Source organism: Xiphophorus hellerii, chromosome 5 (assembly GCF_003331165.1).
Source record: "Xiphophorus hellerii strain 12219 chromosome 5, Xiphophorus_hellerii-4.1, whole genome shotgun sequence".
Classification (NCBI taxonomy): Eukaryota; Metazoa; Chordata; class Actinopteri; order Cyprinodontiformes; family Poeciliidae; genus Xiphophorus; species Xiphophorus hellerii.
In genome coordinates, this window is record NC_045676.1 from 3,452,033 (window position 1) to 3,466,960 (window position 14,928).

At 36.6% G+C, this 14,928-nt stretch overlaps 2 protein-coding genes across 2 annotated transcripts; one reads left to right on the forward strand and one right to left on the reverse strand.

Annotated features, from left to right (window-relative positions):
- The first annotated feature begins 2,723 nt into the window (after positions 1-2,723).
- Positions 2,724-10,548, forward strand: elmod2 (ELMO/CED-12 domain containing 2). The gene is made up of 9 exons (XM_032562112.1): positions 2,724-2,864; positions 4,439-4,585; positions 4,672-4,700; positions 5,363-5,460; positions 5,563-5,692; positions 6,702-6,835; positions 7,906-7,974; positions 8,054-8,187; positions 8,696-10,548. Exons 2-9 carry the CDS (start codon positions 4,441-4,443, stop codon positions 8,848-8,850), a joined length of 894 nt encoding a protein of 297 aa, XP_032418003.1. The 5' UTR covers positions 2,724-2,864; positions 4,439-4,440; the 3' UTR covers positions 8,851-10,548.
- Positions 9,544-14,348, reverse strand: ucp1 (uncoupling protein 1). The gene is made up of 7 exons (XM_032562111.1): positions 14,203-14,348; positions 13,980-14,116; positions 12,671-12,869; positions 11,929-12,126; positions 11,714-11,815; positions 11,110-11,290; positions 9,544-9,931 (listed from the first exon to the last, which is right to left on the reverse strand). The coding sequence occupies exons 2-7, from the start codon at positions 14,103-14,105 to the stop codon at positions 9,820-9,822; spliced, it is 918 nt and encodes a 305-aa protein (XP_032418002.1). The 5' UTR covers positions 14,106-14,116; positions 14,203-14,348; the 3' UTR covers positions 9,544-9,819.
- Between the last annotated feature and the right edge of the window lie 580 nt (positions 14,349-14,928).

Consider the following 14,928-nt stretch of genomic DNA (forward strand, 5'->3'; position numbering starts at 1 on the left):
ATTTATACAGAAAATTGTTTTAGTGCAAAGCAATGAAAGGTGTTTAAAGACATGCAAACCATCTGTTTATGTTTTCAAACACTTGCTGCTTTCACATTTGCAGTGAACGGAGTGTACACTGCCCACTTATTATGCAGTAGCAGAATGGGACCGTTTATGAATCCTCTGTGATATTTGCTAATGCGCTGCAGTTGACCTGCTCTTCTCCGCCTCTCACTACTCGATTCATTCTCCACAGGGCTGCAGTTGGTTGAGTTCAGGCATTAATTTCAGACCCTCTGATATGGAGAAAATACACATGCAAATTGCAATGTAGATGTTTGGATCATTTAAATATCTCTCTCTGATCCCTCTCTAGCTAAAGTTTCTTATTATGTCATTGTGGAAAGATTAAAAGTGGCCCACTTATCTGGATAGTAGGACTTATTCTTCTGCAACATTTCACAGCGTTAGAACATAAAAGAGGGAAATCTTTGATCACTAATTCTGTGGATTCTCCAGATTTCTGGGTTTCCTGTAAGATTTAGATCTAGAGACTATGAAGAAAGTTCAAATTTAGGTTATACGTTTTGGTTCATTATCCCACTCAAAGATTTAATTACCAAAGATTTCCAGGTTACTAACAGATCCATCAGATTTTGACTTCAAATTCTCTGGTAGTTCAAAGAATTCATGAAGCCATACACTGTGACAAGGTTTCCTGGGCTTTTAAATGAGAAACAAGCCCACAGCATCACAGATCCACCCCCATACTTAACATTAGAAACAAAGTACACTCTCACATGTGTTTGCAAAAAGCTCAGTCTTTGTCTTATCTAGCCAAAACATAAAAACCCCACCACAGTTCTAGATTGAGGAAAATATGACTTGTAAGGACAGGTAACATTTTTTAAAATTCTTTTAAATTCATAAATTTTACAAATAAAGTCTTAAAATTACAATATATGCCTGGTACAACATAAGTTTTGTGTATTCTTTGTCCAGGTTTTTGCTTCTATTGCAGTTTTTTTTAAGGATTATAAGAGCACAAACTTACAGCAAAACAATCAACCCTTGATAATTATTTTTTAGAAAATGTATGTCTATATTTGTATGTATGAATATTTCAAATATTGATTGGTTGGAGTTGTAAATTTGTTTTGTTGTATACAAACACTAGGGCATAGTTTTGAATTAGAGTTGATATTTTTAGTAGTGAACGTTATTTGTAGTTGATACGTTGTAAGAGCTTGTTTTTGTAGCTTACACTGTCTTTTTGTGTGTGGGTTTACCCTTACAGGGTTTACTTTCAATAAACCTCACTGTTCATCAGTAAAGCCACAATCCTTCATTTGGGGGAGGGGAGTATGCTACACTGATGTTTATTTCATTTTTTATTTTTTATTACTGCATCCTCCTCAAACTTACCACTGTCTCCTTGGAAGCAAAACATTAAGAAATGAGGGCTGATTAGAGGCTTTTGCACAGTACTGCTACTGAGTGTGCCATTAAATAAATAAAAGAACAAATTTCTGTCATTTTTAAATTCATGATGTTTTAAAATAGCCCAGTCTTAATTTCAGCATTATAGTCTGTATTCTAACTCATGCTCCTCTAATCTTCAGACTATTGCTAGAAACTAAGTGCTTACTTTGGGGATTTGCTTTTCAAATATAGCCTGCCTCAGACAGGAGCTCTTCTTCTAATGCAGTAATTGTATGGGATACACCTCCAGCCTGTGAAAACCCAGAGGGACTGATTAGGTGAGAGACTGTGACTTAATTAAAGTCAAGTGCACCAACGGTGACAATCTGAAGATCGGCAGCATTGTTGATAAACCAGATTGCTGCTCAAGCATGAGGGGAAAACGGTCTGTGGTTTTGTGCTGGATCTTGCTGTTGTTTTTAACAGTGTAACCTCTAGTCTAATAGCAGCAGAATTACTCATCTCATTATAAACACTTAATATAAATTAATAAAACTATTCCCTCAGTGAACCTTGCACCATTTTTATTTGTAAATTGTGCAGCTTACCTGGAATGACTGGTTTTAAACATATTTTAAGGACAATGGAGAATGTTTTGCATTATTTGCTGTTACTTCAGCTTTGAACTTTATTTCTGTTTTTTGTACATTCTTGTAGATGCTGCATCTGGCCTGTAGTTCTTTTTAGCTGAGATACTGCAGCTAACAACTTAATGTTCTAAGTTCATAGATGATACCGTTGCCCTGTCTTTCAGTGCTTAACCATCCTTGACAAAGCCATAGGCTGAACTTCTACAGCAAATTATTATTTTTATGTTCTCTTTCGTTTCCTTTAAAAGGGTTACAGGGTTTCACAATATAAAAATCTGCCAGGCAGCAGCAGTCAGCATGTTCTTATACATTGTCGGTTTTTCTGTTTCGCACTAAAACGCAAACTGAATATATGAATGTTTTTCTGCTTGAGTTTGTTTTCTGGGAAAAGCCCAGAAAACTGGAAATTGTTTCTCCAGGTCGTGTGTATTTTTGTTCACCAGATGGCGCCGCAACAGCACTGGTGCCAGATTTGAGTTGGTGAGTTCAAAGACATTATTCATTCAGTTCCGTAATGTAATTGCAACTTAATTTTTAAATATCTTACATCGTTTTTTCTAGTTACTCTTTTAGAAAAGTTTTAAAGAGACTCAGTGCAACGAACATTTGCCCTTATATGTCATAAACTTTTTGTTTTGTTAGTGCATGTAGTTGAGTAGCTGTGTGTCGGATTTGAATATGAACGCACCAGAATCATAGCGCCGTTGTCAAGAGATACGTTGCTAACCTTTTACCTCGAACACACGGGTTAGCTTCGAAGTAGAAGGAAATACTTGAGTTCTGTAACATTTTCCAACAACAAAAAATAAGGTAAGCAACAGCACAACTGGTTTTTAATCCTCTGTGCTGCCACCCGGTGTGTTTGCGACGTAACCAAGTCCTGGTGATGCAGGAAGCTAACAGACAAATCAATGGCAACCTGTTGTTCTGAGCTGTCACTTGTGAATTGTAATGCTAGCTAGGTTAGTGTGTGAACGAAACTATGGATTATAAGCTAACAACTGGGTAATGCCAGCATGCTTTGGTTACTAAATGGCGACTAAACTCGCGGAACATTTGTAAATTAACGGAATAATCATGGTCATTTGAAGTTAGCATCGAGGCTAACACAATTCTGCTATTGTTTTGGCTTTTTCAGCCTCATGGATGATGTCATTCTGAGATTTTAGGCTGAATATTTATGCATACACTGACTTAGAATCACCCGACCTTCTCAGACACTAACTGGGGACGATTTTAATGTCGTAGGGACTTTGTTGCTGTGAAACAAACAGATGAGTTTAACTTGTGTCCTACTAACATCGACGGAGTGGTCGGTGTGCAAAAGAAAGTATATTTACTATCAATTCGTGGACCACGAGTCTGTTGAAATAAAGAAATCAATCAATCAATTCTATAAATTTGTATTTTTATCTGAAAATATAAAAATAGGGGAAACTTTCAGTTTTTGATTTAATCAGATTAAATCAATCAGGAAAATATCATATTTGCTAAATAAATGACAAGTCAGAATATTATGACTTGTCTGTTATATAGATCATTGTACTTCCAGTAAAGTTTTATTAATAAAAACTGGAAAGCACAAAGGAATAACATTATGTGCAGTCAGAATTTTTATTACTAAAGTATCAGGTGTTTATTCTAAATCTAAATCTTTCCTTACGTTTATGGTCAGTGTATTATATAATTTTTAGAGCAGAAAGAATATGTTATTTTCATATTCACTTTTATTTGAATTTTTCCATTAATTTTGTAAAACTGTGATATTTTTTTACTCAAAAGTTCAAAGAATCTCATGACCCATGTCTTCCCACGTTGACACTGGCTCTTTACTTCCCTTTTGTTAAACATGTTATTTGTACTTCATAATTGTGGATTAATTTATTTTCCTTTGTAGCTGGGTTCTTTGTTAAATTATGGAGATACATAATCAAAAATGCTCAAAGTGGTTCAGTATTTATTTTAGTTGTCTTATTATTTTGTGGTTTTAGTCTACACTTTGTTTTCATTGATGATGAACTTTATTTGGGCCTGTCAGCTCTTTACAAAATGTTTTGTTGCGCTCGGATAAAACAAAAATGACTCTGAATGACCTCGTGTTGTTTGACAATATTTATCTGAATCGCATAACCCAAATTTCTGGAAAGTCTAATTAGATTTGAAGAAATTTGCTTCAAATTTGCATCCAAGCAAAAAAGAAACATAAGTGGCAGACAGCTTCCTTTCCTAACCTAAAATGTCTGAAATTGACCAAAAAATGAACAAAACCCCATTAACTCTTTGTTCTCTCTAAAGATACAAATGAAAATGCTTCTAAAATGGATTTAGAAAAATGCAAAACTTTGTTCAAGTAACTCCTGCACGTTTCTTTGCATATATTTCAGAAATGATTCGGCGTATCTGGCAGTATATTTACACATCGTTGCTGAGAACTTGGTTAAAGTGGCTCCTCAGGAAGACTACAGGGACTTGTGAGCTTCAGAGGATTTGCTCTGGAAGCAAACCAGGAGCCACAATGACAAAAAAAGCAGGTAAAATACTCCTCCTCCAGTACTCCTCTTGTTGCCGGGCAGTATCCCCCTTTCACTAATCTGCTCCCTGTTTCCTTGTCTTCCAGAATACTCTCTTCAGTCATCTAAAAATAAAGTAAGATATGCAAGCTAAAATATTGTAAATTTCAGATTCAGTTGAACCACTTCTTTTTTGTTGTCATCATTTATTCATGATATTTAAAAATAAAAAATATTTTTTTCTAACTGGTGGAAAAACAACTTTTAATACAGTTAAAAACCAGAAGTTGATATACTTAATAAAAAGACGCATTAAATTTTTTTTCTCACTGTCTGAAGTTAAGTCAGAACAAACTTCACTTGTTTTAGTTAGAATTATCTAAACTACTTCTATTAGCTAAAAGCTACAACAATGAGAGAAAGAATATGTCAGAAATTTATTTCATTGTCTTTTAAAATATGCAGCTGCATCATAAAATAGGATAAAAGCTGACTGCATCGACTGTCTGACCTTTTTATCTTCAGACTGGTGGATTTGGTGAACTTTAAAATCAGCAGATCTTCTTATTTTAATCTGTCCTTATCTTTGGCAAACCTTGCCAAGTGTAGAAAGAACAGATCTAAATGTAATGTATTTCTAAAGCCATTTTCCAAGCCAACAGTCTGAGAATACTGGTACTTTTTCTTTCTCAAGTGAATTTAAAGAACTCTCAGGCTGATTGTTGTTTATTTAACTTTCTTTTTGTGTGTGTCTGATGCACTTCTCTGTTGTTTTTGTGATTGTTTTTCCCTTCTCAGGTTTTGAGAGGAGCTTTGGAAACAAGCAAGGAAAATGTAGAGAAACATGTGGATCAGATTATGAAAGAGAAGGAAATCAAGCCCCATTCAGATCAGCTGTACGTTTACTTCTACATTTTTATCCATGTGCTGATCTTTGACTTAGTTGTTTTGTTGTAGTTTTGAGTGACTCATTGTTCCTTTCTCTGTTTGTCTTGCAGATTTAAGGCAAACCTGCACATCTGCCTGCTGCAGATAACAGGATACAACACATTGTATTTTTGTGTGGAAGACTTGAGGAAGGAAGTCTTCAACTCGGATAATCCAAAACACGAGGCCATGCTGTTAAAGGTGTGGGTTTTATAGTTTTGTGCAGGGATGCACGACATGTCAGGTGATGTTAGTCAATTTTTAACACATCAGTATCGGTCCGATAAGTAAAACTGGGCCGGTATTAATAATTAATGTTTATTTCCATCACGGCTGCAACTAAAAGCTTTTCAATAATCAGTTATTCTGATAATGAATCGGATGAAAAATTGGCACATTCTTCAGATTTTCTTTGTTTAACAACTTAAGCTTTTTTTACACAATATTAAAAATACATTAGAATATGCAGGAAAGGAAATGATTCAATTTCTTTCTTTAAATAAGAAAGCAAAAATGGTATTGCCTAAAATACAGTAACAGTATTCCTTTTCTGTACGCTTGATCATTTGTTGCAAAGGCTGCATCTGCAGCTAAAATATGAAGCAAAAGGTGCATAACATGAGATTTATTTTACAGAATTTGAACCAAGTGAAGCTAAAATTCTATTATATTCTTTGTACAGTTTTGACTTAATTACTGCTCTGAGAATGTTGTTCTTTCAGCAGAGGGCCACTTTTAAAGTCTGTATATTCCAGTTTGCGATCAATCTGTTGCTAAATTACTTGGTGATTATTTCAATAAGTGATTAATCATGATTGATTTGATTAATCGTTTCAGCCCTAATTTCCATCTTGTTGCCGATTGTGCTGCTGGGTAAGTGGGAGGGGCTTAGTCAATGTAATATTAGTGAATATTTTTTAATTTGCTGAAATAGCGATATTAATATCGGTATTGGTCCAACTTTTCAAATCGGTGCATCCCTTAATTTGTGTAAAGAAGTCACTATGAATTAGTTTATCTTCTGTGTATGTTTCTGCTACGTTTATCCAATCCTTTGTAGTTTTGAAATACTAGTTTTATTAAGTGAATCACTTCTTTTGTTTCTTTTCAATCAAGCCGCTGCTGCTGCAGATGACAGCGGACATCTTTGTTCCTGTGGTCCATTCCAGATGCCGTTTGGATGTTTGACTGTAGAACTTTGTGTTTTTAGCTTTGGGACTTGTTGATGCCAACAGTGAAACTGGAGTCCAGGGTAACGAGGCAGTGGGGAGACATCGGCTTCCAAGGAGAAGATCCAAAGACGGATTTCAGAGGAATGGGCCTGCTGGGTCTCATCAACCTGCTGTGAGTAATTATCACATTCCTTCATAGAAACTTACACTTTTTAACACAAATTAAGTACAAATACAATTATCTAACTCAGTAATAGAGTATTTAGAAGAATATAACATATTGTAGCTCTATACAGTGCCTCCCAAAAGTATTTACACCCCTTATTCACATTTTGGCCCATTATACCCAAAGCCTTTGCTGTAGTTTAATGGGATTTTATCCTATAAACCAGGAGTATGCAACCTGTGACCTTCTACAATAGCTCTTTTAACTTAAAAATGATAAAGATCAAACAAATGTTTTTAAACATAGATATCATAACAAATGCATATTTTTTTTAGCAGTTTTCTCAGTTTTCTCATAGAATAACTGCAACGAATTTGCATAAAAGTACTAGAAGTTTCTTGAAATCTATTTTCTGGTTGCTAGATCAGGGGTTATAGATGTAAATTGTATTTCTTTAAAAATACTGACAAATTTCTTAGATATTATTGAAAAAATTCTAAGTTATCTTTCTTTCGAGACATTTCTTTTTTTAAAAAAGTTTTAATTTGGTGGATTTAGGGCAAAAATGTCTCTTTGGGTTGCAGACCCCTGCTGTAGAGCAACACAACGTAAACAAATATGAAGTGAAAGGAACTTTATGCATGGGTTTAAGAAACGTTTTACTAATAAAAATCTGAAAAGTGTGGCATGCCTTCTTTATATAGCCAAGCTAATTTCTATAGAACATTTCAGCAACAGGGCAGCTTAGATTGCTTTACAACATGAAAACATAATAAAATAACCAATTATGAAACATCAATACATATTGTCAAATGCTATAATCAAAATAATCAAATATATTGATCAGTGTTCCAGTTATTATTAATTAAAGGCAACCCTAAGCATGTGGGTTTTAGGCTTGATTTAAAGGGTTTTCTGGACGTTTGTTCCAGATTAGTTCATAAAAATTGTAGGGTTGTTCTTCCTCTTTCTTCAGTTCTTACAGGGACTCCACGTTTTACTGGATGAAGTTGTTTATTCAGAGAATTAACCCCTGAGTTGAGCTGAAATAAATCCTGATGTTTTTTGTTTTGCAGCTTTTTCAGTGAAAACTACACAGCAGAGTCTCGCCAGGTGCTGTCTCGTGCAAACCACCCCAAACTGGGGTAAGAGGCAGTTATTTCAGCATCATTTCTGTTTGTTTGTGGAAACCTGCTTGTGTAATAGACGTGAAATGTGTTTCAGGTATTCATATGCTATAGTTGGGATCAACCTGACAGAAATGGCCTACAGCCTGCTGAAGAGCGGCGCTCTGAAACCACATTTCTACAATTCAATCCCAGGTCCTCCGGAGCTCAAGGACTTCCACCAGTTTTACTGTAACTATAATGCTTCATAAATCCATTCAGACATATTTAAGTTCCATATTTGGTCACAATGCAGCCACAAACCTCATTGTGGTTTTTTTTGGATTTTATGTGATTGACCAACACAAAGTAGAGCATAAATTTGAGAGGAAGAAAAATGATACATGGCATAAAAATTGGAGAATGCACTAATGGTTTCAATACTTTCCGGATGGCGATTGTGGCTCAGTGGGTGGAGAAGTCGTCTTGCAAACTGAGGGTTGTGGGTTTGATTCCAGCTTCCTCCTTAACCTCAAGCTACCTGCTGATTGGTGTGTGAATGGGTGAATGTGCCCATTCACACACTAATGGGTCTAGTCAAACACTTGACGCCCGCCCCATGACGTCACGCTGCACTATGTCTATACTGAGATTTGTGGTTGTTACAAAATGTGAAAGACTTTTTCAAGCCACTGTGTCTGTTCCACATTTCTCCTTCTCAGTGTGGAAGTTTTTCTTCAGCCTCTGTTTTACTTTCCAGGTTATCTTGCATACGAGTTTGATAAATTCTGGGTTGCCGAGGAGCCAGAGAGCATCATGCACTTCAATCAGTACAGAGAAAAATTTCACAACATAGTGAAGACTCATCTGCAGGACCCTGACGTGTCTCTCACACTGAATGTCGCTTGCAATTAATGTGATTCGACGCATTTCTGCCTGTTTACGTCCCAGTTGGATCTGATTGAAGGAGGCGGGATTATCAAAGAAGACCCACAACCAACAGCAAGCAAACTACAAATCTAACTTTTTCAGTTTCTTTAGTGGTGCCCAGTCAACCTTCGTCCAGAACAACGACTATTTTCCACATGCAGCACAAACCCGAACCCCCTGTACCTCCGAAAAGTGACCATTCCAGAGACTGTAAAGAGAAATGAGAACTGCTGCAGAAGACTCAGGTGGAGATCATGACTCATGAGGCTTTAAGCACCTTGGTGATCAAATTTTCACATAAAAAATGTAATTACCATGTTTCCTTGTGTTTAAGGTATCTGTGTTGTGACAGATTTACCCTCAGGTTATTCATGTTTATGTCCTGAGCTCATGACTTAAACATAAAACATGGCGCTCCATCATTGTGCGTGGTTTAATATCTCCCCACTCGTGTCACGCTTGCACCCTGTTTTCAGTCTTTTTATTTCCCAAGACTGAGGTTTTTATTGCTCATTACATTTTATGCTACAGTTTGCAGTTTCGAGAAACTTTCTGCTTGAAGTCAATAAATTTCACATTTGAGTTAAAAATTGTTGGTGTTAAAGTGACATACGCAGCATAAAATCTGTAGGACACATAAAAAATGTATTTAAGATGAACAAAAACATGTTTTACACGTTTTAATAACAAACCATTTTATTAAGATGTAAATAAGTGCTGGTTTAGGCTACCTGAGCAAGTTCTGACATGCATTGCATAAAGTGCAAACTTGTGTCAACGGGTTTCGCTCCCACAGTGACTGCATTGGTTCCAGAGTATAAAAAAAGTTACGGTAAATACAACACTCTGTCTTCAGGGAAAATAAAGCTTCAACAGAAGCTGGTTTTCCCTGTATTAGAGGTAAAACGTCCAGGTTGTTTTAAGGTTTACGTTCAGGCTTTTGAGTCTGGAATCTCAGTTTGGTGCTTCGATTCTTCTGGACATCATCATGGCTCTCTTGATTTGCTCGAATGAGACGAACATGACGACGTTCCAGGATCCCAGTCTCAGAAACGAAGGCATAAACCTGGAAAACAAGGAAATTATCGATACCAATGTAGAGCTATCGTAAAAGTATTCATACCTCCTAAACTATTTTGTTGGGATTTTGTGTAGCAAAACAAAACAAATTGTGCATCGTTGAGAAAAGGAAGGAAACCGTTTGTGGTTTTCAATCTTTTACAATAAAAATCAGTTTAAAAAATTGTATTCAGCCCCACTGGTGTCAAAACTAAGGAGGATAGAAAGAGTATAAGATCAGTTTTCAGATTTCAGTTGCCAGTGAATATCAATTGAATTTTATTCTGGACTTTGACTAGGCCATTCTAATATGAATGTCTTGATGTAAACCATCCCACTGTAGCTCTGGTTGTGTGTTTTTGTTTCTGTTCAGTGACCTTTGCCCCAGATGACGGTGTTACACAGAGTCTAACAGGTTTTCTTCTAGGATTGCTTGTAATTATTTCCACCCGTCGGTGGCGCCCCCAAGTGGTGGCCAGGGGGTGCTGTGGCCACCCAGAGAAGATGACCACAATTTTAATAATTCATGTTCAGTTCATACAAACACATACAGACATCTTCAAACAAGACACAAATGTAAAACACAATAAATGAATACATGAAAAGTCTGTGTGCCTATCTTTACTTCCTTTTTTGCTTCTTTCTTTGAAATTATTTTTTCTTTACTTCTTTCTTCACTTTTTTGTAATTCTTTTTCTTTAATGCCTTTGCTTCTTTAGTTCATTCCTTACTTCTTTCTTTCTTTTTTTTACTTCTTTCTTAGTCTTTACTTTTGTTTAATTTCTCTACAACTTTATTTCTACTTCTTTTACTTCCTCCTTTCTTTACTTCTCTTTCATTGCTTTACTTTTTTCTTCTTTACAACTTTATTTCTTTCTTTGCTTTTTCCTTTACTTCTTTTTTCTTTACTACTTTCTCTCCTTATTTGTTTCTTTACTACTTTCTTTCCATGTCCCACCTCACAACCTCTATGAACATTTTCTAGGGTCACCACTGCCATCCATCGTTCCATCAACTTTCAGCTTCCCTTTCTCTAGTATTGAACAGTATTCCCACAGCATGATGCAACCACCACCACGTTTTATGATGTGGATATGGCTTTACCAGATTAGTTGTGTTTTCACCAACAGTCCTCTAATTCAGTAATCAGGTGGCTGATTGTGAAGACCCTCGGTTTTTATTTACCCTTTGTAAAACGCAGTTGGTCCCTCTTTAGTCATCATGGTCCAGGCGCAGTTGATGGCGCTGCGGTACTGGCCTGGCGGAGAGTTCATGTATCTTGTTTTCACTACATCCACTGGGGAGGCAATCACCGTAGTGACAAAGCCTGCTCCGAACGCAGACACGAAGTGGCACGGAAGATTATCTGTAGGGAGATAAAGAAGGATCCCATCAACTGTGAGGTGATTGTTCTGGGTCTGTGTCAGCAGTCTGAATAATCTGAATGGAGCGGAGAGGATGGTTGTGATAAATCTCACATTAACTACAGTATTTACAGCTTTCTGTGACAGGACATTACAACATGTTCTGTACTGGGCTGGTTATCAGCTGCAGGGGAGGTGAGTGGGTGTGGGAGTCTGGTCCAATTGGTAAACTCCTCTCAAACAGAGGAGTGTTAGAGCATATTATGGAAGGTTGTTGAAAACAAACTCCTATCTCATGACTATGTATTTTTAAGTAACTTTAGAACCTGATGTAAAGCTCAAAAAAAGTCGATTTTACATAATCCTGTTTCATTATTATATAATAAGTTGGCTTGCCATAGAGTCCCAGACTGACGAACTCTTACCTGACAACAGTTTGTGTTTGAGAATGGCCTCTTTGATCAGGTCATAGGTAACCAGTTCTGTGCAGTTCACCAGTGCATTTCTTGTGATGTTGGGTAATGTTCCTGAAGAACACACACACACACACCCACACACACACCCACACACACACTTAAAGCATTACTCAGCAACATTGTTTGTGGATTTTGTCCTCTGATGTGGGAACCTCTCCTCTCACCTTTCCACAGGCCTCTTAAGCCCTCATTGAGGTAGATTTGTCTGTAGGCTTGCATTGTGCCGTTGTAGCGCCGCGCCACGCCGTTCAGGTTCATCTGGGCCTGGAATCGAACCTTGACCACGTCGGTGGGTTGTGCAAACGACACGGCCATGGCACCTGTTGTGCAGCCGGCCAGTATCCGCATCAGCACGCCTGGATCTGGAGAGACGTGGAAGAGGAGGATGTTCTTAGCTTGTTTTTATTTTTTAGAATTTTACATGTAGAATCTCTTTGTAAATGGTGCAGTAAGAATGTTGCAATAGACGGACTGTATGATTTTGCTCATCCACCAAGCATGAAGAACCATGCTACATGCTAACCTGTCCTAAAACATCCTACCAAATATTTTGGGAGTAGTTTCTAAACATAGTTTACTTGAGTTAAGACAAAACTCACTTACAAATAACTTTTTAGCAATATAGGAACTTGTATTACGTAAATATTTTCTTACTTTTGATGAAGATAGGAAATTATTTCACTTATAACATGGGAAAATGTCTTGTTTTTAGTGAAATCATCTCCCAGCATACCTAGTACTTCTTCATCAATATTAAGGATTTATTGACCTAGAACAAGTTCATGAATCTTGCCAAAAAAGTTACTTGTAAGTTAGTTTTGTTTTATTTTAAGTGTACTTAGAGATTTCCACTAGAAACTAGATAAAAAGATTTGGTGTTTTTGCAGTGTGCAAGTGAAATCCTACTTTCTTTTCCTCCAGTGTAGAAGTTTTTCACGTTGTCATAGAGACCGATTCTGATGGAAGCGAAACACAGCTGCCTCTGCAGTCCGGCCACCAGCCCGTTATACAAGGACCTGGGCCCCTCGGTCCGGACCATGGTGCTGATGGTACCAAACACCCCTCTGTAGCGGATGCCACCCACCGCTTGCTTCTCCCCTTGAATCTAAGGAAGAGGTGCCATTTAGATTTTTCCAGAAAATCAGAAGATAAATCCATTCTGGTGCAAACATCCTAATGTGTACTCATTTGGTAAAATAATATTTTTACAGACAAAGAAGTTTTTTTTAATATTAATTGCAAAATGTTTATATTTTTTGTACATAGACTTTTAGAGTATATGTTTTCCATTTATTGATTACTAAATTAGCTGATGATTATTCCAGTAATCAATTAATCATGATTGATTCGATTAATCGTTCCAGCCCTAGTTTTTGTTGCCATTTCTGTTCCTGTTGAATGGAGAGAGGGTTGATCAATCTAATATTAGTGAATATTGTCAATCGGCCGATATTGTGATAATAATATTGGTTGTCTATATTGGTCAATATGAATATTTCCATTCATAGTGGCTTCTTCTAAGATTATTTATGCTTATTTATCCTAAATTTGTATGAAGTCACTATGAATTAGTCAGTTTATCTTTTTTGTATATTTCTGCTAAATTCATCCAAGCATAGGCTTTATAGAAATACCACTGTATATTTTTAAAATATAATTTTTTAAGTGAGTAATTTTTTTCTCTTTTTCTTTCAGCAAATGGCCATTTTTAATGTCTGCAAACTCCAGCTGAGGATTAATAGATTACTAATCATCAATAGATTAATAAATCAATTAATTAATCATGATTGAGTCGATTAATCGTTTCAGCCCTAATTTCCATCTTGTTGCCGTTTGTGTTTCTGGAGAAAGGGGGAGAGGATTATATTAGTGATATTAGTGAATATTGTTGATTGGCTGAAATTACATTACTAATATTGGTTATCAATATTGATCCAACTTTTCAAATCAGTGCATACCTAAATTTGGGTGAAGAAGTAACTATAAATTATTTACGCATCGAAATTATCTTTCAGGAATATCTTCATATATTTTTGAAATACTAGTTTTATTAAGTGAATCAATTCTTTTTTAAAAACAAATAGTCATTTGTAGAGCCTGTATTCTCCACTTAACAATTAATCGATTATTATTTCAACAATCAATTAATCACGATTAATTTGATTAATCATTTCAGCCATAATAACTGATGATTATTATCATAACTTGCTGGTACCTGCAGTCGGACTTTGGCTGTGTCCAGAGGAAATGTGACCATGTCCGCTATGCAGGCTGCTGCTCCGGCACTCGCCATCTTCACCCCAAGAGGAGGAGGCACGTCTGAGGGCTTGAGTCCCACCATGTTCCCTGCCTCTGCCAACAATAAACGTAAACATCTTTGATTTCACATTAAATCAGGGAACACTGACGTCTCAGTTAGAGCTGCAAAAGACACTTACATTGTTTAGGTCTAATTAAAGGTTCTTGTTTTGGTCCTGAGATGTTACCAGGCAGGGTTTGAAGGACCAGATGGTAATCCTTGAAGGGCCCTTCTAGCACAGAAAGGGAAGAGGCGACTTTCGCTCTGTAATTATATACTTACTGTCCGGTTTTTTATGGCATCCACAGAGAGGCGTCACTGTGCACTTTTGTATGCCCGGGTTCAATCAAAGTCCACTCCCTGCGAGATAATCAATGTTCAATTCACCTCACGGGACCTTTCACTAAAAACAAGAACAACACATTCTGTTGAGAGTGAAAAAAAATTTATATCTCAAAGTCCTTAGACATAATTTTTATTTTATTGGTTTATTGGGATGCCCACATCTGGTGCATTGAGTACAAATATGTGTCAGCAGATTTCCCACATAAACATTCAATAATATTAGGTAATTATTTACACAGCAGGAACATCGCTGATATCTGACGAGGTTTTTGGGGGCTTGTCCGGGCTTTCAGCCAATAACAGCACAAACATGCAAACAGCAGAATCACAAACCCAATCCTCAGTCACTTCTGCAGACTTTACAGTATTCACAATTTCATGCTGGGTTTTGTTTACTGTCTTAGTCTGAAGATATGTCTGTCAGTTTTTTCATGCTTTCTGGCTGTTTTTTCAGTTGTTTTTGTCAAATCAAACGTGAGGAGTCATAGATCTGAGCAGTGACGTTCATACATGACTGAAG